The sequence below is a fragment of the Phoenix dactylifera genome, chromosome 5 (assembly GCF_051530095.1).
Source record: "Phoenix dactylifera cultivar Ajwa chromosome 5, Ajwa_hap1_PhDact_Kaust_v1.1, whole genome shotgun sequence".
NCBI classification, from domain to species: Eukaryota; Viridiplantae; Streptophyta; class Magnoliopsida; order Arecales; family Arecaceae; genus Phoenix; species Phoenix dactylifera.
The window spans coordinates 5,794,758-5,821,589 of NC_143194.1; the positions used below are offsets into that span (position 1 = coordinate 5,794,758).

At 35.5% G+C, this 26,832-nt stretch overlaps 2 protein-coding genes across 3 annotated transcripts; both read left to right on the forward strand.

Annotated features, from left to right (window-relative positions):
- The first annotated feature begins 895 nt into the window (after positions 1 to 895).
- Positions 896 to 9,827, forward strand: LOC103723740 (dihydropyrimidine dehydrogenase (NADP(+)), chloroplastic-like). The gene is made up of 7 exons (XM_008814762.4): positions 896 to 1,299; positions 3,384 to 3,647; positions 3,752 to 3,922; positions 8,048 to 8,160; positions 8,255 to 8,441; positions 9,210 to 9,319; positions 9,535 to 9,827. The coding sequence occupies exons 1-7, from the start codon at positions 1,021 to 1,023 to the stop codon at positions 9,689 to 9,691; spliced, it is 1,281 nt and encodes a 426-aa protein (XP_008812984.1). The 5' UTR covers positions 896 to 1,020; the 3' UTR covers positions 9,692 to 9,827.
- A 6,966-nt stretch (positions 9,828 to 16,793) lies between these two features.
- Positions 16,794 to 25,416, forward strand: LOC103723739 (MAC/Perforin domain-containing protein). 2 transcript variants are annotated; one of them, XM_008814760.6, is made up of 8 exons: positions 16,794 to 17,251; positions 19,793 to 20,034; positions 22,117 to 22,318; positions 22,405 to 22,479; positions 22,613 to 22,796; positions 24,313 to 24,482; positions 24,571 to 24,635; positions 24,731 to 25,416. In XM_008814760.6, the coding sequence occupies exons 1-8, from the start codon at positions 17,021 to 17,023 to the stop codon at positions 25,350 to 25,352; spliced, it is 1,791 nt and encodes a 596-aa protein (XP_008812982.3). In that variant the 5' UTR covers positions 16,794 to 17,020; the 3' UTR covers positions 25,353 to 25,416. The 2 variants fall into 2 exon arrangements, with proteins under 2 accessions (XP_008812982.3, XP_088577618.1); XM_088721492.1 differs by having other exon boundaries at positions 17,113 to 17,251; positions 19,776 to 20,034.
- Positions 25,417 to 26,832: the final 1,416 nt, after the last annotated feature.

Consider the following 26,832-nt stretch of genomic DNA (forward strand, 5'->3'; position numbering starts at 1 on the left):
TGACTTAAGCATCGGAGGGCCGGCGCCGGAAAACCCGGCCACCGGCTTTTCTGCAGGCACCCCGACGGAGGACGCCGCCCGCCGACGGACCTCCACTCTCCTGTGTCCACCGCCGCTCCCCCTCCTCGACCGACGATCGCCCCCGAGTCCAATTTCCAGCAACAAAACCCAACCCAAACTTTCTCTAGGAGGAAAAAACCAATCCAACACACCAATTACCATATCTTCATCCTCCTTCTCAATGTAGCGCTATCTCCTATTATCACAAGATTGTGCAACTTTTTCAAAATAATCCAGCTACCCAAAAAGCAAAAGCAATCCTCCTCCTCTTCGTCCCTTCTCAATCTACCTTAGAAGTTTAAACCAACTAGAAAAGAGGAGCAAATCTGAATGCCATTGTAGATCCACCAAATTTACTAGATACGAATCCTCAGTGGTACATCTTTTAACAGCGTAGCCTATCTCAAGATACTATAATATCCTACACCAGATTCACCACATCAGCGGTGCACTATAGAAACAATTCGAGATGATGGTGATAGTTCCACACGATCTTCACAATGAATAGTATCTATAGAAATAAAAAATCTAATTAGCATGGTGCACTCTTCATGCATCTGGGTATATATATATATATATATATATATATTCAAAAGGAGGACATGATATTAGGATGCTACATACGTTGGTAATTGCCAAACATGCAAGATGAAGAGAACTTACAAGAGCATTTGTTTCAGAGGATCTGAGGTCGAATTTAGCCAACATTAAGGAATGTAATATAAATATTTTAATGAAAAGGATGGCTAAAAAGAGCCCCCGGCTTCTATTAAATAAGATAAAATAGGAAATAATATAAAATAAGATTCTTCCCACGTGCAGTATTCTCTGCCAACTCATCGCGATACGAAGCCCATCCATCTCTCCCCTTTGCCCCAAGCCTTCCATCAGCTAAATAATGCTCCATTCGCTAGTTTTCCAGAAGAGCAGAGAAACAGAGTGAGAGGGAAGGCCGTAACTATGGAATCGTTGGCTCTGAGGAGTTCGGTCGCGAGGAGCCCGCTTTTGGAGTTGAGGAGGCCCGTGCGGGCGGATCTCCGGCTGCGGAGGGTGGGGCTGAGGGTGGCGGCGTCGACGGCTGCCGGAGAGGAGGGGGCTCCGGAGCCGGACCTCAGTGTCCGGGTGAACGGGCTGGAGATGCCCAACCCCTTCGTGATCGCGTCGGGGCCGCCGGGGACCAACTACACCGTTATGAAGCGGGCTTTCGATGAGGGATGGGGTGCCGTCATCTCCAAAACCGTATGGATAGAATCCACGACTCTGCCATGATCTAGTTCTTGGCTGGCCTTTTCTGTTGGAGAAAAAATGCTTTTTTTGAACAAAAAAAATAGTGATATGGTTTGACTCTTGGTGTTGGATTGTAGGGAAGCTCTGTCTTTTTTATTTTCTTAGATCCGTTTGGGATACTGTCTGAAGATCTGCTTCTTGTTCCTCTGTTTTCTCTTTTTTTCTTCACATGGACTTGTAAAAGTCTTTTTGTTCGCTTAAGAAAACCGTATATTGACTTTATTCTTGCTTTCAATTCTTTTTATTTTGTTTCCTCTAATGATTTTGTTTTTGGATTAAACAAGTCCAAAGGGCATTCCTTTCTCCGATTTATGGTCTGAAGGAACCTTTTCGGCTTAAAGTTGATTTATCTTAGCTTTTTCTTTTTGGATTCTGTATCAAATTCCAACTTTTTTTTATAATAGTCTGCTTTCCATAATTTTCTTTAATTTCTATCAAAGAATAAAGAGTTACCTTTCTTGAATCTGCGGTAATATATGACAGACAGTTAGCTTCATCTTCGTGGATTCTATCTGAAAATTTGATTAGATATTATGATTCAAGGATATAAGCGTCTGTAACCTTTTCGAAAGAGTAGACTTTGAAATGTTGAAGAGTGAAAAAAATATATTCAAATTTTGATGTTATAGATACTAAAATGTGAAAGGAAACCGAATGGACTTGTATGTAGGATGTAATGGATTCTTTGTGATGCTAGGCAAATACATAATTATTTATTTGGTACATCTTGTTCTTGCTAATATTACTATCAACCTAGTTCGAAAGCCCTTAATTCTAGCAACTTTATGCCATACTTGATGATATCCTTTTCATGAAATCCTATGTTTATCTAAAATATATTTCACTTTACTATGATGTACATTCATGTTTTGTAGATTTTTCCTAACTTATGATATTTATTGCAGTTTGTCAACGTATAAGTTCAAGATATTGGTTAGATGTCGAATGGTTTACATCAAAGTCTTGGTTGTTCATATTGTAAGTGTGTCAATTAGTGTCAACAGAGGATGCTAGTACCAGCTGTTAGGTTTTGGAAATTATCCCTTGCTGTTGTATTGATGATACATTAGTATGTCAACATCAAATTTATGTAAAAATTTCCTTTTTTTTTTTACTTTTTTAACTATTTAGTTTTGTTATATAATAATGATAATGTAATCTTCGGCTTTTAAAAATATACTCTAATGTTGGGAAAACACTGAAATTACAGATGCACTCATAGGCTGCTCTAAACCACATGCTGACTTACCAATTTACATTAGGAAAGACAACTCTGACAAAATATACATTTTAAAAATGCAATAACTAGAATCAAACGGACAAACTAAATTTGATATGTATGTTGGTGCAGCACTCCTGTATTACTTAGCAAGTCTAAAGACCACTTGCTAGATACAGGTCAATGCATGACCTGATAGAATATGTAAGTTTCAATCATGCGAGTAAGGTGACAATATGATTCATATCAGGCGAAAAGGTGTAAAATGCAACATTTGTTTTGGATACAATTGATATCTTGAAATCTTGCTTCTGTTTAATCAAAATAACTGATCTTATTCACAATTCATTATAAATTATCTATGATCAAATGGATGGATGGTTTACAATCATGTGATGTTTGTGGTCTTTCACTCTTTTGGATGTTAATAAGCAAACTTTAACTGAAGTTTGGTTGTAACATTGACTCAGTGTGCTATTGTTCATAACTTAGTTAAATTTTCATTCATTTTTAGGTGATTATTTCATTTCTCTCTATGTTCTTCCTTCATTCATAAAGCAACAAAATATCCCATTTGGTAGACTACTTTCACATAAACCATATTAGTTGCCGAACTTCTTCCATCTACATATTCTGAACGTTAGTTGTAGTTTTTACTTGACTGATACTTGCTGCAAATCTTTGGTCCCATTTTGTAATGTTGCTGACATACTACAATATATATTAATACTAATAGTTCTATTTTTATAAAATGAAATGAATCTGTATTTCTCAGTTGTTTTATTTAAAGTTTTAAGTCTGGATCTATGCATGCTAGGTGTCTCTGGATGCTGCTAAAGTTGTGAATGTGACTCCTCGTTATGCTCGGCTTCGAGCAGGATCAAATGGTTCAGTCAAGGGGCCAATTATTGGGTGGGAGAATATTGAACTTATCAGTGACCGGCCACTTGAAACTATGTTAAATGAGTTTAAGCAACTTAAAGAAGAGTATCCAGACAGAATACTCATTGCTTCAATTATGGAGGAATACAACAAAGCTGCTTGGCAAGAACTTATTGAGCAAGTTGAGGCAACTGGAGTGGTATTTTCTGTTTCATTTTCTCTTTTCTAACCAGTTGTCAAGATCCATTTTTTTTAAATTTCAGTCAAGAGCTAACATAAGTGTATAATGAATTTAAATATTAGGATGCCCTCGAGATCAACTTCTCATGTCCTCATGGCATGCCAGAGCGAAAGATGGGTGCTGCAGTGGGGCAAGATTGTGCACTTTTGGAAGAGGTATGTGGATGGATAAATGAGAAAGCCACTGTACCTGTTTGGGCAAAGATGACTCCTAACATAACAGATATTGCTCAGGTCAGTAATGTCACTTATATCAATAACCATGGTGCTTTGGTCTTGTATTAATATGTCCATGCACAGTTTATTTTTGGCAGTAAATAAGGGAAAGTCTACAGGGTGTATTTACTGTGCTATGTTCCTTCATGATCGATAACTTTATATTTATGCTATGCAAGAAACAATATCTTGATGTAATACTCCAAAAAAATAGCAGCTTTTAGTTCCTGTATTAAATTGTTTATCTCTGTGGCATGATCTAGAATTTTTTTAAAACACATACATACATTACACAAACATACATTCATGCATGTCTCTGTGCATTTATAGTATTGAACAGAGTTAGCTTCTTTTTCTGAAGTATGATTATATATCATCGTGTCTATATTTATAGTATTGAGAAAAGGAGTTATAAAGCTTCTCATACATACATAAGTACATGCATACATACATTGATATATTGTATATATGTATATCTATATCTATGTACTTTATAATTTAAAAAAAGGAGTTATAAAGCTTTTTCTTGTGAAGGATGGTTTAGTGAGCCAAGAGTGATGCATTGTGGCTATTTTCAGATTATTTCAGTACAAACCATTTTAATTGTTATGTGCATATCTTGACTTAGCATGGCCTACATCTGTATGTTCATGGTAATAATATAGTTTTGATTCATTGTGAAAAATACACCAGTGAGGAGCATGGAAGGCAATATCGTCTCGAACTGTCTAGTTCGGGGCGTATCAAGCCATACCGAGGGTAGACTGACATGGTTCCACTCCTCGGTTCGAGAAATTGGTAAAAGAGGAGCAGAGGGAGAAGAGAAGAGAGGAAGAGATTGAGAGAGAAGCAGGGGGGAGAGGGAGGAAGGGAGGGGGAGAGAGAGAGGGCTTTCGAGCCCCCTCTCCTCTGGTCTCGTAACAGTGGTTTTTTTGGCTGACCCTGGTGAGGAGTACAATGACTTGAAGAAGCCAAGTTGTAAGAATATGTAAATATGAAAAGTTACTTTAAAATTGTCCAATAACTCGACACAAGATACGCCGTCTTGGTACTAAGCCCCATACCGTGCCACCCTGTTACTGTGTTGGTGCATTCAGTATGAGGCCGGTTCGGCATACCAAGTATCAGTATGTTCTCCAGACCGCATACCAGTACTGAACCGATACCGTACAATGCGTCCCGTACTATCTAATTCGGTATGGTATAACATACCTCGATTCAATAGATACCATAGTAATAACATATTTACGGATTCAACAGGAAAAAATTTGAACAAAACTCGATTGGATATGCTGGAAACCTGTGTTTTGATTTAGAGAATGCTGACAATGTGACCTGAGTTTCAGTCTTCATCCAAAAAAAAACACAAAAGAATATGAGAAACCATTAAAATCTAATAATAATTAAAACAAGCTAAAAAATGATATTTTAACTACACATGCACTGTTTTGACCAACTTTTACATACAATTATGGCTAGTTTTAGGTTGAAACTAGAAGCACCTTCAAGAAAAGCAAAAAAGATCCTACAGGATAGCTTAATATCCCTTATAATTAATGATATCCTGATAGTAGTATATCATTAATAATAATAAAAATCTAATTATTTTTTGGCTATAATTGTTGCATAATATTGTTCATAAATAAATTAAGAGAGTTGGTACAAAAGCGTGGTAACATCCTTATGATATGCAATGAACAATAGTGTATTAAATATTTTAATAAAAATGCCTTTATTTAGTTTTTTTTTTTTTATCTTTTCACTATCTTAAATGTTAAGTAAATGAACAAAAAACAATAAAAAATCAATGTCTACTTTCGCAATGTGCCATACATAAGCATGTCTAATGTTCTATTAAAAATGTAATAATTGATCAATATCAGCTTTTTTATCTTCTTTTTACTTTGTTATATCTAAAAGTACTATAAAATTATACAAAAACTATTTCAATGGATAAAATAAGAAATTGTAGTTCTTATTTGTTTTTATTCAAAATTTTAAATTACATAAAAGAGCAATTTGATCAAATAACCTGTAGGAAGATACTTGTTTTGTCTTGTATATACTTTAGTTTAGTTTTCTTCATGCTCATGCATGATTATGACAATAGCTACATTCTTATGATGCATTGCTTCAAATAAAATTTAGGAAGTAAATAAACTGATAAAAAGGGCATATCTTTCATATTCAACTCGAAAGACCTACTAAAATATCCGAAATTTTCATGTATGATTTACAATGGATGCACAATAAGCTTGTAGATCTAACACATGAATTACCTTAATATCATCATTTTTGGGAATCGAACACTGAATGCAACAGTTTCAAGCTTGAATCTTGGTTTTTGAAACTTAAATGGCATTGATCTGAGCTCGAGGAGCTAAAAACACAAAAAATGAAAATCAACCATATCAGCCCATCATTTAGCCTGCCAAGTTTTCTTCAGACAAGCTATCTCCATACTTAATAGGTGATAATTATTATGCAAATAATTAAGAAACTGTTTTACAATTTTTTAGTCCACTGAGCAACAACATGTGCCAGAAAAGGATGAGTTACTCATGGAGACATCTAGCACCAACTGATCTACATTCAAATATGCCTTTCGACTTCTTGGCAACATGCTCCATTATATTCCATGGGCTTCGTATGTTCACCTTATTGCCTTTCACTTAGTACACATGGAGACAGATTAGATGATGGCACTTCATGATAGTAAGATCTGTTGCCTATATGGTTGCCTAATTGCAAATTATGCTATTGCTTCCAAGGACATAATTAAGGTGAAAATATGCTTTATTTATTCAATTAGAGTTTGAAAATATGCACCCTAACTCACAAATGTTTTTTGTTCAAATCCAAGGTAATACCCCCCTGATCAATAGTGAAGGTGTCTGTTCAGTTTCAAATGGTTCAATCTTCTTTTTCTTTCTCTTTTACTGGACTACCAACCTTTTTCAAACTACTTACTTCAAACTTTACATTTCCCGAGTCAGTGTGAGATCTATCTCAAACTTCAGATTTTCTCATCTTATGCTCAAGGGCCCTCCTCACTGCTCAATATTTTGTTTTATATACTGAAATTGGTCTTATGGCACCTTATAAATTTCTATTCAAGTATCATGTCTTATGATCACATATTATTCCAAGGCACACGTTCCTTTCATGCATCCTGCATCACAAAAGTATTTGTTTGGACATTTGCATTAGGAAGTCTATTTGGGGGGTTTTGCTTGACTTGTCTTCCATTACCTGTGCGCGGTAAGAGGTGCTTCTATTATATGGGTTCCATACTCTAGAAGAATTTGTCTTTAGAAATTTCAAAATCAAATTCTCCATGAAGCTTCTGTTTCCTCAACTAATATGTTATTATAACATGAAAAAGAAATAATAATTCAAATTTTTTGAGGAGATAAAATTAGAGGATGAAATTTGACTTGATCATTAACATCATCAAGGTTCGCTGTGCCGGGCATACCGTATCGTACTAATACTAAACCGGTTCGCTGTTTTGTATCATACCGATATTCAGTATGCCTCGCTATCTCATACCCATACCACGTACGGACATTGTAATAAGATGATATCAGTACGGGGTCCGATACCAAGACGGCGAACCTTGATTCAAATTGTCGCTTCTAGCATTTTGCTACAACATCTAGTTTTCTGATTTGAAGAGGTGGAAAATTGAAAAACCTAGAGTTGTTGCTGCTAAATCATCATATTAGTTGAAAAAGAGTACATTATTTAGGTCATAACATGGCTCAATTAAATCAACTTGGTGATCATTTCAATCTTAACCCAAGTCATTAGTTCTTATAATGCAAAATCATGATATACTGTTAGAATTCTCTTAGGGTGCTGTGTCTGAAAGTTCCAACTAATTCAGCTTTGTTATGATCATTTTGAATCTTAAGCCAAGTCATTAGCTTCTATTCTATAAGGTCATGATATGGTGTTAGAATTCTGAGTGCTGTATATCTGAAAGTTGCAATGGCAAATTCCCCTTAGAACAAGCTATTTCTTCCTTGCTGTCTGTAATTTCATGATTCATGCTTTTTTATGTCATTGTAAGTCAAAGATGTACACCTTCCGCTTTTTATCCCCATTATTTACATGTATTTGCAAATTTATGCTCTTTAGCCTGCTCGGGTGGCTCTGAAATCAGGATGTGAGGGGGTGTCCGCAATAAACACAATCATGAGTGTGATGGGGATTGATCTCAACACTTTACACCCCGAACCCTGTGTTGAAGGGTCAGTGATTACTTCTTTAACAGAACAACTATTACCTACATTGCAAAAACAATGAATTATTCTGTTCTTTTTTCTCTTATTTTTTTATGTCTAGGTACTCCACACCGGGTGGATATTCTGCAAGGGCAGTCCATCCTATTGCACTTGGAAAAGTGATGCAGATTGCAAAAATGATGAAAGAAGAATTAGGCGACAAAGACTATTCACTTTCTGGAATTGGAGGGGTTGAGACGGGTGGTGATGCTGCAGAGTTTATTCTTCTCGGTGCAAATACTGTTCAGGTAAGTTTCCATAAAGTTGTTCTGTTTGCATTCCTTGTTGATTTTAACTATCGTTTTTTCCAGAAAAGAACTGGTATTTTTTCCTGTTACCTTTTATCACAGTAATTGGAAGGGACTTCATTTGGCTTTTACATTAATACATGCTAAAAGATCTAAATGAGCTGTGAAAAGACCAATGTTTTCTGTCAGCATAAATAGAGCCATATTCCCTCTTGAATTCAGAATTATAGTATTATAGTTATTTTCTTGATTTTTGAATTACCTTTATGAAATAACTCTAGTAGTTCATTTATCCTGAAGATTGTGTTGTTTTTTCCTTTTTGCGTGACCTGTAAATCAGCAGGATTAGTACCAATGAGGATTTTACTTGTTAGATAAACCTTTATCAAACCAGTTTACATATATGAGGTTGGTAACCATAAGTTTGGAATACTGAGAACCGAAATTTTCCTTGTGGAAGCATATGATACTAGTTTCAGCATAAAAAAAATAATATGGAAACTTCATTTCTTATTTATGATAGAGTGGACAAGATCATCTAAATCTGTGCCATGGACTTGTCAATGCATACTATCTTACTTTCCTCTCTCTCCCTAAACACATGCACAAATGTAGCATCCATACTTATCATTTGACAATCTTTTCACATCAGTGTTTTTTCCAACTCTCTGTTCAATTTCTTCACTATTTATTTATCCTTATTCTGTTGTGATTTGTATGTTATGCATATTGATAGCTTTGTTTCTGTTCTGCTTTTTCCCACTACAGGTATGCACAGGTGTAATGATGCATGGTTATGGCCTCGTGAAGAAACTATGTACTGATCTGAAGAATTTCATGAGAAAACACAACTTCACTTCAATAGAAGATTTTCGAGGGTATGATTTTGCTTCCTCTATTTCTTTCAGAAACATTAAACATTACAGTAAGCATGATGACGTTCTGAAGGTACTGATATTGTCATTGTGTAATTTTTAGATATTAAGTTTCCAAGCTTTTCTTCCTCACCCTTCCAGAGTGCATTAACCATCAAGTTTTGTGTATCGAAATTCTTCTCTAATTTGAATTGCTAACAATCATCTCTTCATTTCAGTGTCTCCCTTCAGTATTTTACGACGCATACCGATTTAGTGCAGCGGCAACAAGAGGCAATCAGACAGAGGAAGGCTGTTAAGAAGGGTTTGCAGTCAGACAAAGATTGGACAGGTGATGGCTTTGTTAAAGAGACTGAAAGCATGGTGTCCAACTGATGTAGAGTTGTTGGGAATCATCTCATCTTTATGGGGGAATCCCACGTACAATTTCACCCAACTGGTGGAAATAAAAACTTGATGAACAAAAAGATGAATAATAGTCTTTATCCTTCTTTCTTTTTGGAAAAGAAAAGATGATTTATAGGTTTTTTTCTTCTTTTTTTTTAAATTTTTGCTCCAGCATGAGTAGATATTAGTATAAGTGCATGCCAACCGTACCGTACTAGTACCAAATCGATATGCAGTATAAAAGGCAGGCAATCGAGTGTCAGAATGTCCAATCGAATCCTGTACTGAAATTATCGGTATAGTAATATCGAGCTATTGTGTCTTGTTCTAGGGTTTGCTATAATTATAAATTATTAACCCTGTATTCATGGTAATGGTTGGCATGGTTATGGTTGGTTGGAAACACTTGGAGCTTCAGGCTGATTGGTGTCCAATAGGGAACTTGGTGGATTAACTCATTGGTTGTGCTGTGTTGCATGAGGATTTTCTAATAATTTTGCTCGTGCTGACAATTTTGAAAATTGCCTTGTAGAGGATGCAGTTAAATTTGGGACTTTCCCATAAGTTTCGACTTGGAGGAGATCGGTTCATTCGGCTTGATTTTGTCTTATTTGTTTTATTTACGGGCTAGAACCTAAAAATTTGTTAATTATTTACGGACTAAAATGTACAGTCCCTGTAGGTGAAGGTTTGCCATGGACCACACGTCACTTAAATAACGTATATCAGTTGCCCATGAATTTTCACCCACATAATAGTGCGGTTTTCTGGCTCATAACGCATGCTTGGCACACAAGCAAGTATATATATATATATATAGTGTGTGTGTATGCATATACATACATACATACATATATATATATATACACACACACACACACACACACATATATATATATATATATATATATATATGTATGTATGTATGTATGTATGTATGTACACACACATACATACATACATATACATACATACATACATATATATATATATAGAGATACATACATATATATATATAGATAGATACATACATACATACATACACACATATATACACACATACATACATATATACACACATACATACATATAATACAAGATGTTCATTGAATGATAAGAAAACTAATGTTTACTTATACGACACAACTTCAAATTCCATTCAAGTCAAAAAATATTTTTACGTTCTATTCTAGATAAACTGAAGTAATTAGACTCTAATTCATATTATGGATAGGCCTAAAAATGGCTTTATTGCTATTTCCGAATTTGGTCTAAATGTCAGAAAATCCGGTTTCCTTCAATTTTCTCACTTTTTTTTTTTTTATCATGCAAGATAATCCCAGATCTCCCCTCATATTTCAGCCGTGGCAACATACAACATTTTGCCGAGAATTTTCTTGGAAAGTGAAGTCAAAATGTCACCTTTCCCGTTGACGATTCCTGAAAAACCATGAGAAGCAATTTCCTTTCTCCTTCTTTTATTTGTTTTTTTTCACTAATTAATTCCCTCTTATATGAACCAAACTCCTTGAAAACCAAACTCTTGTGGCTTTCACCATCCTATTTGTTATTTTAATTATGACGTAAAATCGTGTGAAGCCGATAGCTGACCATCCTGTTTGTTATATTAATTATGATGTGCAACCTTGTGAAACCGATGGCTAGATCAGTAGTACTGGGGCTGAGCAACTCTGGAAAAAGCCTTGGAAACTTCGGAAGACTTGGGCCGTCCTTGCGTTCCCTTCCACAGTTCCATGCGTGTGAATGGTCACCATAGGCTCTCGCTCAACCTCATTCACACTTTCCCTCGCCTCATTCACACCACACCTTCGTTTTGTCACCTTCTTTGGCGAGCAAACTGGGAGAGTCCGCCATGGCTTCCTCCGCCACATATATTTTTGTCACTCTTTTTCTCCAGTAGACCAAGTCTCATGCTTACAGGAAAAGATTACTTGGATAGCAACAGAAAGTACCATCCTAATTAAAATTGGGTGGTTTTTCGCAATTAATTCCAATCAAGAACTGAATAAGTATTCCTCTTTGACTATAGGCATGTAGGAATGATTGTTGTACATGTTTATTATTGATTGAGGATTCCAATAATAGTTCTTTGCTTAAATTTTTTCTGTAAATATAATAGTGATATGAAAGCATAAATATTTATAGCATTAAATTTGTAATAGCCAATAATTGTCATGAGTAATCAAGAACTTGATCTTTTCACATTTTTATTTTAATTTATTAGCATTCTATTTATTAGTACTGTTACTAAACAGCAAAGTAATTGAAACCTTGAATACTGCATAGGCAGATGGTTTCAGTAATTTTCTTTTTTCATCTTCTTCACTTTAGAATATCACTATAAATAGTTTTTCCAAGTAGAATCGTGACTAGCAATCTAGAAAGTTTAGTGCAAAGTTATCGGATCAATCTTCAATGTGAGAAAAGAATGATTGTCTTATAAGACTCGTTTGGTTAGTGGAAAGAAATTTTCTTCACTGCAAATTTTTTTTTGAGAAGGTGATGCCTAGATAAATGATACCTGAAAACGTAGGTTTTGCATGTTTGCTTGAGTATGGAAATGTGACATTTCAAGTAGCTCATATTTGGTTGAGTATCTATTTTTCAAAAAAAATTGTGTAAAATATATATATTATGCTCTCAATAAAGAAAAAGACTTTACCTTATTCTATTTAAAAGCTTAAGGGTACTTTAGAAAAAAAAAAATGTCCTAATTTTCAACCAGCGAGAATTAGACTTTTCCATATTGCATAAAAGTTTTTCTTTCCTATAAAACATGAAAATATTATTTCTATAAAAAAGCTATTTTTTATCTCTCTTCTTTAAAAACTCCTACCAAATATAAGGCATTTCTCTATTTTTTTCATTGACCTAACTTTTTCTATTTCTCTTCCGGCGAGCTAAGCAAGTCCATATTATTCATTTTGAAAAACATAAAGGAAGGAAAAAAATAATTGCAACGCTAGACAATTCTCCAGTCTATCTTGTTCCTTTCAAAAGAGCAGAAATACGTATAATGCTCAAACTAGATTGTGGATGCTAAAAGAACACTAATTTTAATTTCTTTTCTTTGGACCAAAATGAATATGATAAGAATTGAATCTATCATAAAAGAAGCCTTTAGTCTGATCACCAGGTGTTCTCGTCATAGGAATGAGTGGATCATGCAGCCAGGGTTTCTTCTCTCTCCATTTGTGACCATAATTTTTCATTCCATTAAAGTAGTTGGATTTCTCATTGACACAAACCTACAGTATTCATTTGTATCAATAAACCTCGAAAAAATTACAAGTCCCAACAGATACTCTTGCGTCCCCAGTCCTTTTCATATCACCCCTCAGGACCCGTGGTACAATAAAGGCAAACTGTTTGACTTCCGGAATGGGTCTCCATGGCATTGAGTGCTCATAGATTTGGACACAAACTGGAATATGGTCGAAACTTCTCTTCTCTCCCCCCTCCTTGACTTGTCCAACGCTCGACCCAGAACTACATGGTCTGAAAAGGAGAAAAGGCCAGGCAGCAAAAGGTGATCCAGTGGAAACTACCAACTAGGACCAAGTAAATGACCATTCCCAGTTGGTACGTGATCATACTGTCACGATGACCCCAATGCAATCGCTAGCTTCACTTACTAGGGGATGTGATTCTCTTAGATTATACCGGTGACACCTTTAACATTTGGCATCTACTGGTAAAATATTTCTATGATTAATATAAGATGATATATGTAGAGGGGTGCGATTATATATGTACTCGGGTATACTAGAAATCGATACTCCTTTGAATCAATGATGGACCATCCAAATATAATTTACACCACAAAATATGCTTAGAAACTAAAACTTATGTATTTTGGTGATTCGATCTAACCTAATTATCAAGTAGGTTAATTTATGTCAAAATGGACTGTTTTATTAGTATTATACGGTGTTTTATGATATGATCTAACCAGAGAAACCTGGAGAACTTAAATCTAAATATATTTTAAGGTAGTAGATCATGACTCATAAAATCGATTTTCAAGTTATGTGCCCCATAATGTGTTTTACTATGTTAGTGTAAGCGATACCATTCATTTTAATACCTAAATAATAATTAAATTGGAGCCATCAAAATATAGGAATTTTGGTTTCCAAATCTTTCTTGTATTATAAATCTTATTCAGAATTTCGAATTTAGATGACGTATCATTGATTTTCAAGAACAATGCATTTATTTCTTGGTACACCCAAGCGCATAATAATCTCTCTCTCTCTCTCTCTCTCTCTCTCTCTCTCTCTCTCTCTCTCTCTCTCTCTATATATATATATATATATATATATATATATATATATATATATATATATATATATATATATATATATATATATATATATATATATATATATATATATATATATATATAATGTTTGCCAAGAAGTCACGAGCACGGCTGCTCATGGTTCAATTGGGCCTCCCCTAATGTCAAACGGCCAATATATGAATTGCATCAGTCCTCCCATCTTGTGTTGCCACATGCAAAATGCTGATGGTATAACTTAAGGATTGTTTGGTGACCTAAATGGAATGATAATGGTGATCTAAGATCCCCGATGGTCCTCAACCTCGGGTACTCTAATCTCTAGTGATCTAAGATCCCCATGTCTGGTGTGTCATAGTCCAGTGATTAAAGATTTCTAAATATCCATGAGTAACTTGTTTGATATGCCATAGGAATCCAAAATTATTAGCCAAATAATTCCAAAAATTTTCTTGATATATACTAGAAGGATTTTTTATGTATTCTCAATTCTCATGAATTAAAAGTAAAAGCAAATACACTAGTTCTTATAGTGGTCCTATTATTTTGTCACAGACTCTACTTTTTGTGGTCACAACCTCCAGAAAATTAGACTATGTTCTAATTCTAGATATGATATATCTTAGATATAATGAAGTGTAAATGACAACATCTCCATTGATCCCAATATCAGGTGTTTTGGCACTACACCGATAGATACAAAGGAAAACTAAGCTTAACCCATATGAGGTGGGAGTGGATGGATCAAAAATACTATTCTTAACATCAAGTTTAGAAAATTAATTGAATCATAGTTACATTCACGCAGCATCAGCCATTTGCAACATATTTTTATTATTTTATTATTTTTTCTGCATATAAATTTAATGCTGCCATGACAACCAACTTCAAAATCTCTGCTGCAATTTTATACCTATCACCAACTATTCCACCCACAGGAGGGCCATCATTTAGGAATATAGCTCTTCATTCTTAATACACTCATGATTTTCAGCAAATTGTATGGTAATAACAAGCATACACACACACACACACACATGATAAGGGAGGCATGATGCCACCCAGCTTTTATTATTAAATGAAGCTTAGATACAAGTGATTATATACACGAGGCAATAGGGATATATTGGCCTATTGTCCAAAGGAAACGAGATATGATATGTGCTTAGATTGAACTAAGGCATATTGCTCTTCCTTTTCCATGAAGCTATTCTTTGCGTAATATGCTTCATGCCAACATTCAATGCATAGATGCAATTCTAAGAAATTTGTTTTCGAAGAATTCTGATCAAATATTTTAGAAAATAGATAGATCTACAGGAGAGATTTATAAAAAAAAATCTATGCATCTCGGATATATGTACAGATCTACCCGACAAAAAAAAACATTATATTTTGCATGGATACAAATGTTTAGGAAAATAAGACGGACTTGATCAAACATAAGAAATTAAAATATCAAAATATCAAGAAATCAAAAAATAAAAGAATCAATACCTTATGAAATCAAAAAGTCACTGTGGCCAAAAAAAGAAAAGAGTAAAGAAACTAGATAGGAATCCAATTCAAGTCCCTCATGGATGGAGCTTCATTACGGATGCCTTTTTTAAGACAACAATTTTCTAAAGTCTCTCATGTACAATGCACGGGGATTTGGCCAGTACTCAACCACAAGATCAAGGGGCAAGATTGTCCTAAAACTTTGTCACAAAATCACCACATAGAATAATCTTAGATATCCATCTTTGAAAAGTAGGAATGATATAAGATCACTGCCACATAGAATTACTAGGGTGCAGCCAAACATGGTGATCTCATTACTTTCACCCAGATCACCTTCGATCCTGAGTGGATTACCCATACTAGACACCCTCTTGGTCCCACCAAATCATCACAATTTAAAATCAATAGAAAATTGATGCCGACATTTCAGTTCTATTCTAAAAGGTTGAAATAAGGACTCTTATTTGTTAGGATAAGAACTCCAATAAATACGCCACCCTACATGACAAACATGCTCCTTTCACAATGGCCGATCTAGGACGACACTTCCTCACGGATGCTTTTTTTTCTTCAGGACAACAATTTTCTGAAGTCTCTCACATAATACGTGATCCTGGCGTGCTCCAGTCAGGATTACTCAACCGCAAGATCAAGAGGCAAGATTGTCCTAAAATTTTATTCCAAGATCACCACGTAGGATAATCTTGGATACTCATCTTTGAAAAGTGGAAATGATATGAGATCACTACCATATAGGATCACTGCAGTGCAACCAAACACAGTGATCTTATTACTTTCACCCAGATCACCTTCGATCCTGAGTGGACTACCCATACCAGACACCCTCTTAGTCGCACCAAATACATCACTATTTAAAATCAATAGAAAATTGATGCCCACATTCCATTTCTGTTTCAAAAGGTTGAGATAAGAACTAGGATAAGGACTCCAATAAATACGTGATCCTGGCGTGCTCCAGTCATTTGATTCCCTTAATAATACTGCCTTCCATCATACGCCAACCTAAATGACAAACATACTCCTTTCACAATGGCTGATCCAGGAGGCCAAATCGGTCATTTAAATGTACCATGTTGCATAGAGCGCTAGATGGAGGGGAAAGATAAAAAAAAAAAAACAAGTAGTTAAATAAAAAATAGCAGTCAAACTTAACGCGAGAACGAGCGGAAGTGGAATCTTCCCCCTTCCCATCATATTTTCTTCCCTTCTCACTACAATATCCTTCATCACGCGTATATTATATATAGAGCCATAAGCTCTCGCAATTCCAAATAACCAAGCCGTTGAAGGGGGCTAAGGGGGGCCAAAGAAAAAAAAAAGGGACAAAAATCCTCCTCCTTTGACATCCTCTAACATAGAACTCTTCCCCCTTCTCCTCCTCTCCTTCTCACCTTCAACATATACATAAGCCAATGCAAGGGGACGGAAGTTGGTGCAAAAAGATACAGAGATAGAGAAGAGGGGAGGAGATGAGTGGGGTTGTGGAAAGGGCCCTGAGGTGTTTGGGGAAAGGCTTCGATGTGACATGCGACTTCCGGCCGAAGTACTGCAAGGGGAAGGAGAGGCTGGTTGTGATCAACGAGGAGAGGGGAGAGCTCCTGGTACCCGGGTTTGGAGCCTTTGAAGATGTGCCAGTTGATATAAAGTGTGATAAGGGGGATCGAATCAGATACCAGTCTGATGTGCTTCAGTTCAACCAGGTATTGGGTCATCACCTTCCTCTGATTGATTAATTTGACTATTGATCACTATTAGCTATTAGCTTTTCTCGTTGACCAGATTGATATATATAGATACAGATAGATAGATAGATAGATAGATAGATAGATAGATATCTTGCTGGAATGCCAAAAATTTCTTTTGTTTGTTGGATTTGGATCCTGTGGTTTGGTTTAATGTCATAACTAATGCCTTGCTCTCTGGCATTTTATGAATGCCAAGAAACAACACTCCTATCTTGGATAGAAAACATTCTGCCTGTTTATTTGTTTAGATTTTTTTTTAAAGTGAAATATTACCATGTTCTCTTTTTGTCGGATGGATTTGGAAAATTAGAGCTATACCTACGTTTCTTCATCATGTTATGGGTATTTGGCACAAAGGTCCAGTCATTTTGTTCTTCAAATTGCTCACACCCATCTTTTGTTTTACTCACATTTTTTTCACAGTAACATGCATCAACGAAATAGGATAAGATCGAATTAACTTATTCCTTTTCAAATTAACTTTTCGATGTTTAAATACCAAGCCAATCGCTGCGATTCTTAAAACCAGAACAGCCATATACCATGATGTAACACATTTGTTTGAATTGTTCATGAGATGCAACTACAACTATGCATGCTCCATTATGGTGCCATCTTTTGTTTTGTTTTTTTCAAAGACATCATGGTGCCATGTAACTCCGCAACAAATTTCACTTACTAGCAAAAGAGGACAAAAAATATACCCAATAGCTTTCGACCCAAAATACAAGTTATAAGTGGAAGAAGTAATAGAGGTGAATAAAATCAGATTGTATGCCTACGTGACGCACTTCGCAGTGTGTTCAGATTGTATCCCTCGTGCGAAAGAATGATTAATCTTCTTTTGTGGTGTCGACTATTGGATCGCATCTTACAAAACTTTCAAAGCATTTCGAATCTCTTTGCCATCGGTCTGCACAAATCTAGAAGTAATTATTACACAATCCAATGATGGATTCAAGCGAAGGAAGGTGAATTCTTCTTTCGCGCCAAACATATAATCCTTTCCTATTACCGGCAACCTCTCCTACCTCAGCCATCTTCGAGAAATCCAATTTGGACCAAACCAACTGAAAGAGATTTCTTAGTTGACCATTAGATTGCAAGTATTCCAAACTCTTTTGCCATCGGTCTGCACATATTTCAAAGCGATTATTGCACAATCCTCTTTTCTAGCGAAAGATGCAGTCCTTTTCTCTTTGACAGCAAGCTCCCCTACCTCAGCCATCTTCAAGACCATAACTCAAGTTTCCCCATTTGACTGGACTTTTCCTCCAGGCTGTCCAAGTTTTCTTAATAAAATCCAAGTAGATTTTAACGGCCGAAAAATAGGACAGGAGGAATTAAAAGTCCAAATGTAGGAGCCATGTGGAATAATTCCCAGCAGATAGAATGGTGGCGACACCAACAATGAATTAATGTCCCTCACTGACGGCGACCATGACTCACGTCGGAGAAATTAACGCACTGATCCACCCCAAGTTTCAGCTTTTTATATATATAAAATGGAGGGAGTGAGCAACTTTCTCCAAATTTTATTGAAAGAAAAAAAAATATTGCAAAAAAGCAAGAGAGAAGACCGTAGTTTAAGCTTCTATTACGTAGAAATTCTTGTTACAAGTATCGCAGAAGAAAGTTTTTACTATAGATTCTATTTTTTTTTCTTTCCTTTTTGTTCCTCATGTGAACATGGTATGCTGAATGAGAACAGATGTCATCCATCTGGTTCTCAAATCATCAGGTTATTTACCAAAAAAAAGTCATCAGGTTGACTTCCATATATTTCTATTCAGAACGGCCACCCGTTCCCATGTAGCAGCCAAGACGAGGGGAGAAGCAAGGAGAGTAGGCCGTAGTCAAGGAGGCTGTTCATAGATTTGTTGTTACATAACTAGATGGAGTACTGTTACTATGGGTCTTTACTCATGTTTATTAAAGGATGTGAGTCTTTTCCATTTGGCCAGCCCTGGCAAGAAGCTTTAGCCATTTGTAAAAACGTCAATAGGGGATAGCCAGTGCTATTTAGCTATGATTTAGTAGTACTAGAATCCAATGGTGATGTCTTTTACCCACTGTTTTCAAAAAAAAAGAAAAAACAAAGAGCTTACTAGTATGAGTAAAGAAGTATTACCATTGGGGAAGGCCTCGGTTCATATTTATAAGCTTTCCAAGGATCATTTGTCAACAAATATTTATAAACTAAAAATAATCTGTTATACATATTTTTCTACAATAATTGAATCCGAACCTACTCAATTGAAAATCAAATGACAGAGCTGGCCAATTTCTTTATTCAAATTGGTTGACGGGCTCAAAGGAGTGTTGTAAAAGAAATAACAGATCGAGATTGGCTAGACCTGCCTTCAGGACCTTGACCATTTCTTCGATTTGGTGCAGACCAGAGAAATTTAATTAGAATATTGTTTGAAATAATGACTTTAGCTGGCATTAATCAAACCAAAGGTGACAGCATTTATAGCTTGGATTCACATACAGATGTCGGAGCTGTTCAACCAGAGGAGCTCGTTGGCTGGAAAGATCCCCTCAGGCTTGTTCAACTGTGTGTTCGAATTCAACAGCAGCTCATGGGCTCGAGATGCCTCAAGGACCAAATGCTTGGCCATGGATGGCTACTTCATCTCTCTCTTTGACCTTCGTATTGTCCGCCAACCTCTCATCCTCTCCCATCATGTCCTCAAAGATGTTCCTTCTTCTTGGGACCCAGCTGCTCTCTCAAGGTATACTAATTAAACAATTGTTATTTCCTTTCATTTTTTTCCTTGGTTGGCTGCTTTTTTCTCTCTCTTTCTCCATTTGGAGCTAATATGATAATTAAGTCAACCAAGGTAGGCCTTGGATCATATTTTTCGACTAATGAAATATATGCATGCTTACAAGTTGAATGCATGGTAAGTAACTTTACTAAAGGAAAAAATCCAAACATTTAGAAATAAAAAATGAATGTAGAAAAATCATCAGGTTTAGGAGCAAATAAGAGAAAAGAATTGAAGTTAGCAAATTTAGTGACTTATGGTGCTGATTCATATATCTTGATATGTTTTTTTATTTAAAAAAATCATTTATATCACTATAAAAATATTTACCCTTACAAAGTTGTAATTTTCATATATATCCCCTAAGTCCAATTCTTTTTTCATATTTATTCTTGTCATCACTCTTTTTTAGAGACCATTAGATAGCATTGTTAAATTATTGTTAAAGTGAAATGATTTTTTACCCTCATATATCTAGCTTCAAAATTTAATTGAAAATAATATTAAGAGTTGAATGGAGCCATTGACCACTACCTAAAACATAAACCTCCTACCCACTGGTACAATATATGTTGAGATCATAAATTGATGATTCATTTTACCTATCCTTAGTGACTTGAATTATATCAGCTAGCTTATGGTATTTGAGTAGTCAATTTTTTCTCTTTCATAAAAAAAAGAAAAATGTCCACCATTTTTGTACACCGTATCTTAAATCTTTATTATTTTTTCTGAAAATTAGATGATTTACGGTTACTTTGCATTAGTTTTACTATTGAAATGTAGTATAAAATGTGGATCATGTTATTTAACGATTAGTAATTAAACAACTTTTTTTTATCTATGCATATTCATATCTATTTGACATAAAATTTAAAAATAAATTTACTTCACTTTATTTCTTTGAATAGTTTGAAAATCTGCTATTTAAAATGATTTAAATTAACATATTTTAATTACTCTGAAATAAATTTATATCTTTATTTATTTAGGTAGTGAAGGGTTGAAATCACCAAGCAAATAAAATGAAATATATTTATCTTATACATTCCTATCAAAGGGAAAAGAATATGCAAACTATTGATAAACTTTTAATTTACTATTGCCTTTTAAATGACATAGATCTACATTCTGCACTGCTTTTGAACAATAGAATAAGCTACCCAAAAGAATGAAATGATGTATATATCTAATTTGTTTGTTTATCAAAGAGGAAAGTGAACTATTCGAATATAATAAGCTAATAGAGAGAATTCAATTCATTCGGTATCTAGAAAATAAATCACTAATTTAAACAATTATTGGGTACCGTGTTGGTATTTAGGAGGTTTCTGCTTTGTTTGTCTCAGCTCTTCAACATGATTTTAACTTCAAAATTTTGGACCTTGTTCTATGATGGTAAAATATCATTTTCTAAATTCAATCAATTTTAGTTGTAGTTTAACAGCACTGTCTAATATATATCTGATAGGGGTAAATATGCCAAAAAATGGATCTAGAGATAAATATATGTAAATCGCAACTTTGTAGGATAAATATGTAATTGGATATTTTTATAAGATTGCATATAAAAAAATTCCTTCTTCTTATAAGAAAAGATGTTATCAATGTTATTGAGTGTGAAAACAATTAGCTTGGGAGAGTCAATAAAAATTGTAACAACAATATCAAAGATAGACATAAATGAATAGGTTTTCACGGAAAAATACGTATTAGTTTTTGTTTTCTTTATTCTCTTCCCTTGGTCATCAGATTAGAGTTGAAACTCTCTCAACATATTGAAGCCTGATGGATTATTTGTGTGCCCACTAAACTTGTAAGCTGCCCTAGTCCATGATCTTTAACACCAAATAATAATTAAGTACAGCAACTGCCAAGTTGGCTCTCCAACTAGCAAGCTTTGACTTCAAAGTTTTGTTCAAGGAACCAAACTCAGAAGGGTTAGAAAAATATTAAAAAGAAAGCCTGAAAATAAAGAAAACAAGGTTGAATTCTGATAGGGCCATTGGTTACTAATCAGCTATTTGCTCTTTGTCTTTAAAGCAGATTCATTGAAAACTACGGGACACATATAATAGTGGGGCTAAGTGTCGGAGGCCAGGATGTGGTTTATCTGAAGCAAGACGGGTCTTCTAATCTAGCTCCATCTGAACTCAAGCTACACTTGGATAAACTTGGAGATCAACTCTTCACTGGGATTTGTACCCTGCCTTCTCTCCGCTCTAAATCCAAAGAGCATAAGCTCAAGGTCACCTTGACTTTGTCACTCTCCCTCTCCCCGATGAACACTCACATAGAAGCTTTTATGAGACTTATTAATGGGCTTATTAACAGGTTCCGGAGGCTTTCAATGTGTTTGGCTCACAACCTAGGCTTGTTGAAGGCATTAATCCAGTCTCATGCAAAGATGTACGTAGTAAGGTTACTCAATAATATGCTATACAAGTAATGCCTGCCGGCAATAAATTTCTTGAGATTATAACTTCTTTAGTTTTACCTTAACCATTTGCAAAAAAAATAATGTTTAATTTGGTTTATGCAGGGCATAACAGTCATATGCTTGAAGAGGGGAGGAGATACATCCATGAGCAGCCATTGTGAATGGCTCCTAACAGTCCCTTCAATGCCCGATGTGATCAACTTCACCTTTGTCCCCATTACCTCCCTCCTAAAGGGTGTTCGTGGTGCTGGCTTCCTATCCCACGCCATTAACCTCTACCTTCGATGTAAGTTATCTTCTCTTTGTAGAAATTTGATATATCTTAGATTAAGAAAAAATAAAGCTTCATCTCTCTTGATGCATTTCCAATCTCCTGATGATTTCGATACAGTCAATGAAAATAATGGAAGATTACTCTTTTGTAACCAACAAACATCTTTCTTTTTTGTCGAATGGTCTTCTAATTTTCATTTTTACCTTTTCTCTTTTGGAAGAACTAGGACTGAGGAATCCTAGCCTCACGATCTTGTAGATTCTACAATAAACCCCTCATTTGTTCAAAATAATTTGGAGGAGGTCTTAGGGATTTGTCATGGATTATTATATGTTTGACATTTTGAGGCTTGGTTATATGAATGCTCTGAAATGTTGATCTATGTAGCTTTGGTTCATCTATTCAGCTATTTAGATCAAAAGAGTTTGAAACTACCATATGCAAAAGTAGTGGAGAGCAACATCAGTGCACATAAGTTTACAATTAATTCACATAAGACATGGAGCTAAAATGGTAGAAATAATCTCCTCCCTTCTATATGAGAATAGTAGGAACAAGAATAAAAAACAAAAATGGCACCATCATAGCATAGCAAAACAACAAGAGACCAAGAATTTTTAGGTGAAAATTTCTTCCAAAAAAAACCACGGATGCTAGTCCAGTCAAACCTACCCTAAAAAATTTTAACTTATGTTTACATTCTTCTATAAGTAATACTAGAGATTACCCTTCTTGGATCATAATGCTCCATAATTCTATATAAGAGATACCAAACATCAACAGACTTTCTCATGTCTTTCGCACATAAGAGGTCTTCTCACCAAACAAATATCAATTTCAATCAAAGAAGGGACTTACTCCTTTTAGACATAGCTCTCTTTTGTTTTTGTTGGAAAATGGAGGAAATGAGAATCTTCCCCACAATTTTATTGATGCAAACAGATATTATTTACAAAGAAGTAGAGCAAAGCAAAGGGTACATAAACGAAGCTATAACTGAAAAGGAAAACAAAATAGAGAAGATAAATCAGAGAGTCCTCGATCTAACGAAACACAAAACCCAGAGGACATCATTTTCTTCTTTACTTGAAGAAACATAAATCTTCCCAAAGTCATGGGCTGCAATGATGTCCTCGACAAGGTCTTTTCTACATTAGACAGTCTCTCCCAAACCTAGAGGACCTGAAGGAATTATGTTAGCAGCCATATCTGTCCCTTTTTCTTCTACATTATAAGATATCAAATTTGATTACCGGTCTCATTCATTCCATCTAAACCAACACTGAGACGGCTTCATCTCCTTGTAAGGAGGGATACCCAACATCATCCTGGTTGAAATAGAGGTTAAACAAGTTAGGTCTGGCTGCCCAAAATGAAAGAAAAAAGAGGTATTGATGTGGAAATATTTAGGAAGCTATCTTAATCTAATATTATCTTTTGAGCCAATGTTTCTTTCGGTGCATGACTACGTTCAGACAATATTTTAATATGAAAGTCATGTAACCTTATTTTATGTCTTCATATGCAGATAAACCTCCTATAGCTGACTTGCAATACTTCTTGGACTTCCAATCTCAGAAGTTGTGGGCTCCTATGCACAGTGACCACCCTCTTGGTCCTAGCTCAATTAGATCTACTCCAACTCCTTCTTTACAGTTCAATCTAATGGGTCCCAAGCTCTATATCAACACTACTCAGGTAGCACCACCTTAATTCTTAAATATTTATTTAACAATCACCATTAACCTCTCGTCACCATACGACCTCTTTACACCCACAATTTCAGGTCATCGTCGAAAGAAAACCTATCACCGGCATGAGACTCCACCTTGAGGGCAAGAAAAATGATCGGTTAGCTCAATTTGCTTTAATTGTTTATTGTTTCATTTGAGTGTGCATGTAATTATGGTCAAGAACTAATTGGACTATTTACGTGTTGTTATTAGGCTAGCCATCCACCTTCAACATTTATCAAACACCCCCACTTTCATGGAAGCCCAGTCAAATAAAGCACCATTGTGGCGGGGATCGGAGGAGATCGCAGATGAAAGATACTATGAGGCAGTCCAATGGAAGATGTTCTCGCACGTGTGCACCGTGCCAGTGAAGTACGATCCTCAGTGGTCGACGAATGGTGGAGAAACTTCATTCATTGTGACTGGAGCTCAGCTCCATGTGAAGGCCCATGAGTCGACGAGTGTGCTGCACCTGAGGCTCCTATACTCTGAAGTGCCTGGTTGCATTGTGGGCCAGTCCAGGTGGGAGCAGGGCCCATTGGGCTTCTCTCAGAAATCAGGCTTCTTCTCATCGATCAGTACACCATTCGTTGGAGTAGAAAAGGAGGGGCAGCCAGGCCCAGTTGTCATTGTGGACTCTGGTGTGTTCCCCTCAGGCCCACCAGCGCCTATGGGGGCCCAAAAACGTTTGAGGTTTGTGGACACATCTCATGTGTGCAAGGGACCACAGGACACCCCTGGGTATTGGTTGGTCACTGGTGCAAAGCTGGATGTGGAGAAAGGAAGGATAGGGCTGCATGTCAAGTTCTCACTGCTAACTTCTGTTTCCTAACCTTGAGAATATGTAATTGTACAGGCTTTAAGACTACTTGGAGGATATCACACTTCTTCTCTCATTCTTTTTGTCTGTGAATACTTGAAGTGCGACATTATATCGGAGAAATTTAAGGAAAATGCTGTATGAAAATTGGAGAAACAAAGTTATCCATTTTAATGATTTTGTTAAAAAAAAAAATTAAAGCTTGATAGAGAACAACATAATCAAGGAGGATGAAGTGCTATTTTGCCTCTATCCTAGGTAATGTTGTCCATTCTTCACTTAGTCTATAATATAAACCAATACCATGTAGACTATAATATATTGAGCAACCATTTTAAATTTTGGACAAATAATGTCAAAGTGGATACGTAATACGTTGATTATTGCCTAAAAGCTCTCATGTGTATCACCCTTCATCTCATAGAGAATAAAGATATTTGGCAATGGAGCATTGTAAAGCCATTCAAGTTCAAAGAAAGCAAATTTCATATTTTGAACTTTGGAGAGCTTTAGGCACTATTTGATTGCCGGAAAAATGAAAGAAAAAAAAAGATAAATTAGTAGGAGAAAAATAAAGAAAAGAAAAGAACAGAACAGAAAATAGGGTATTTTCTCATAATTAGGTTAAAGTAAAAAATTGCAAAGAAAGTTGGCGAGAAAGTGGTGAAGATACTATTGAGTTATCTGCAGCCATTTGCCTATATTTTGATTTCTCTAAAAGCTAGTATCTTGTAGCAAGAAAATCTTAGACTTTTTAGAGAAAGTTTTAACCCAAAATTTTCTATTTGATATTCTCTTTTTGGATTTCATTTGTACCACCAAACAACAGAAAAGAAGACTCTTTTCTAACAAACCTTTTCTTTCACTTTCTTGATAACCAAACAAAGCCTTAAGGTTCTAGAGAGCTATATATAAACATAATGTTGTCTTATTTCGATAGGTAGCATCTATAAACCTTGACAATCATTGGAACATGACGTATGAGATCAAATAATATCAAGCTGGAAGATTTACTACGTCAGTGTGGTAGAACTAGCTTTCAGTAAAAATATTTGTGTGAAAGGATTGCTGATCGGCCACATTTTGCCATGCTCTCATCATAGTCTAAGCCCGGGTTATTTATGATTATAACCTTTATGAAAGGATTGCTTTGTGTCAGCCAATAGACATATTACCTGTCTTTTGATTGAGAACACCCATTTACACCAACCAAATTCATATTGGAATTATTAGGAACTAAGGAACATTTAGCGTTATGGAGAAGATCATTGAACTCATCCACGTATAACTCCACAAGGGTGCTTAGAAGCTTGAGAGAAGCACGGAGGCTCCCTTTCGTCATCAACAACAGCCACATGACATTGCTTCAATAGATTAGTTAGTCTCCCGTCCTTCATATGAGAAAATTTCGGATTTCTAAATTCTATGTTGAAGACAAGTCACCATATTTGAGGAAATGATGAACATGGAAGCATATTTTATGCCATGAGAT

Bases quoted from the DNA above. Each gene is read 5' to 3' on its own strand.
- LOC103723740 (XM_008814762.4), top strand. From the start codon at position 1,021: ATGGAATCGTTGGCTCTGAGGAGTTCGGTCGCGAGGAGCCCGCTTTTG. The intron at 3,648-3,751 runs GTATTTTCTGTT...TTTAAATATTAG, and splicing joins AAGTTGAGGCAACTGGAGTG to GATGCCCTCGAGATCAACTT. The intron at 3,923-8,047 runs GTCAGTAATGTC...TATGCTCTTTAG, and splicing joins ACATAACAGATATTGCTCAG to CCTGCTCGGGTGGCTCTGAA.
- LOC103723739 (XM_008814760.6), top strand. From the start codon at position 17,021: ATGAGTGGGGTTGTGGAAAGGGCCCTGAGGTGTTTGGGGAAAGGCTTC. The intron at 17,252-19,792 runs GTATTGGGTCAT...ATTCACATACAG, and splicing joins ATGTGCTTCAGTTCAACCAG to ATGTCGGAGCTGTTCAACCA. The intron at 22,319-22,404 runs GTCACCTTGACT...GCTTATTAACAG, and splicing joins CCAAAGAGCATAAGCTCAAG to GTTCCGGAGGCTTTCAATGT.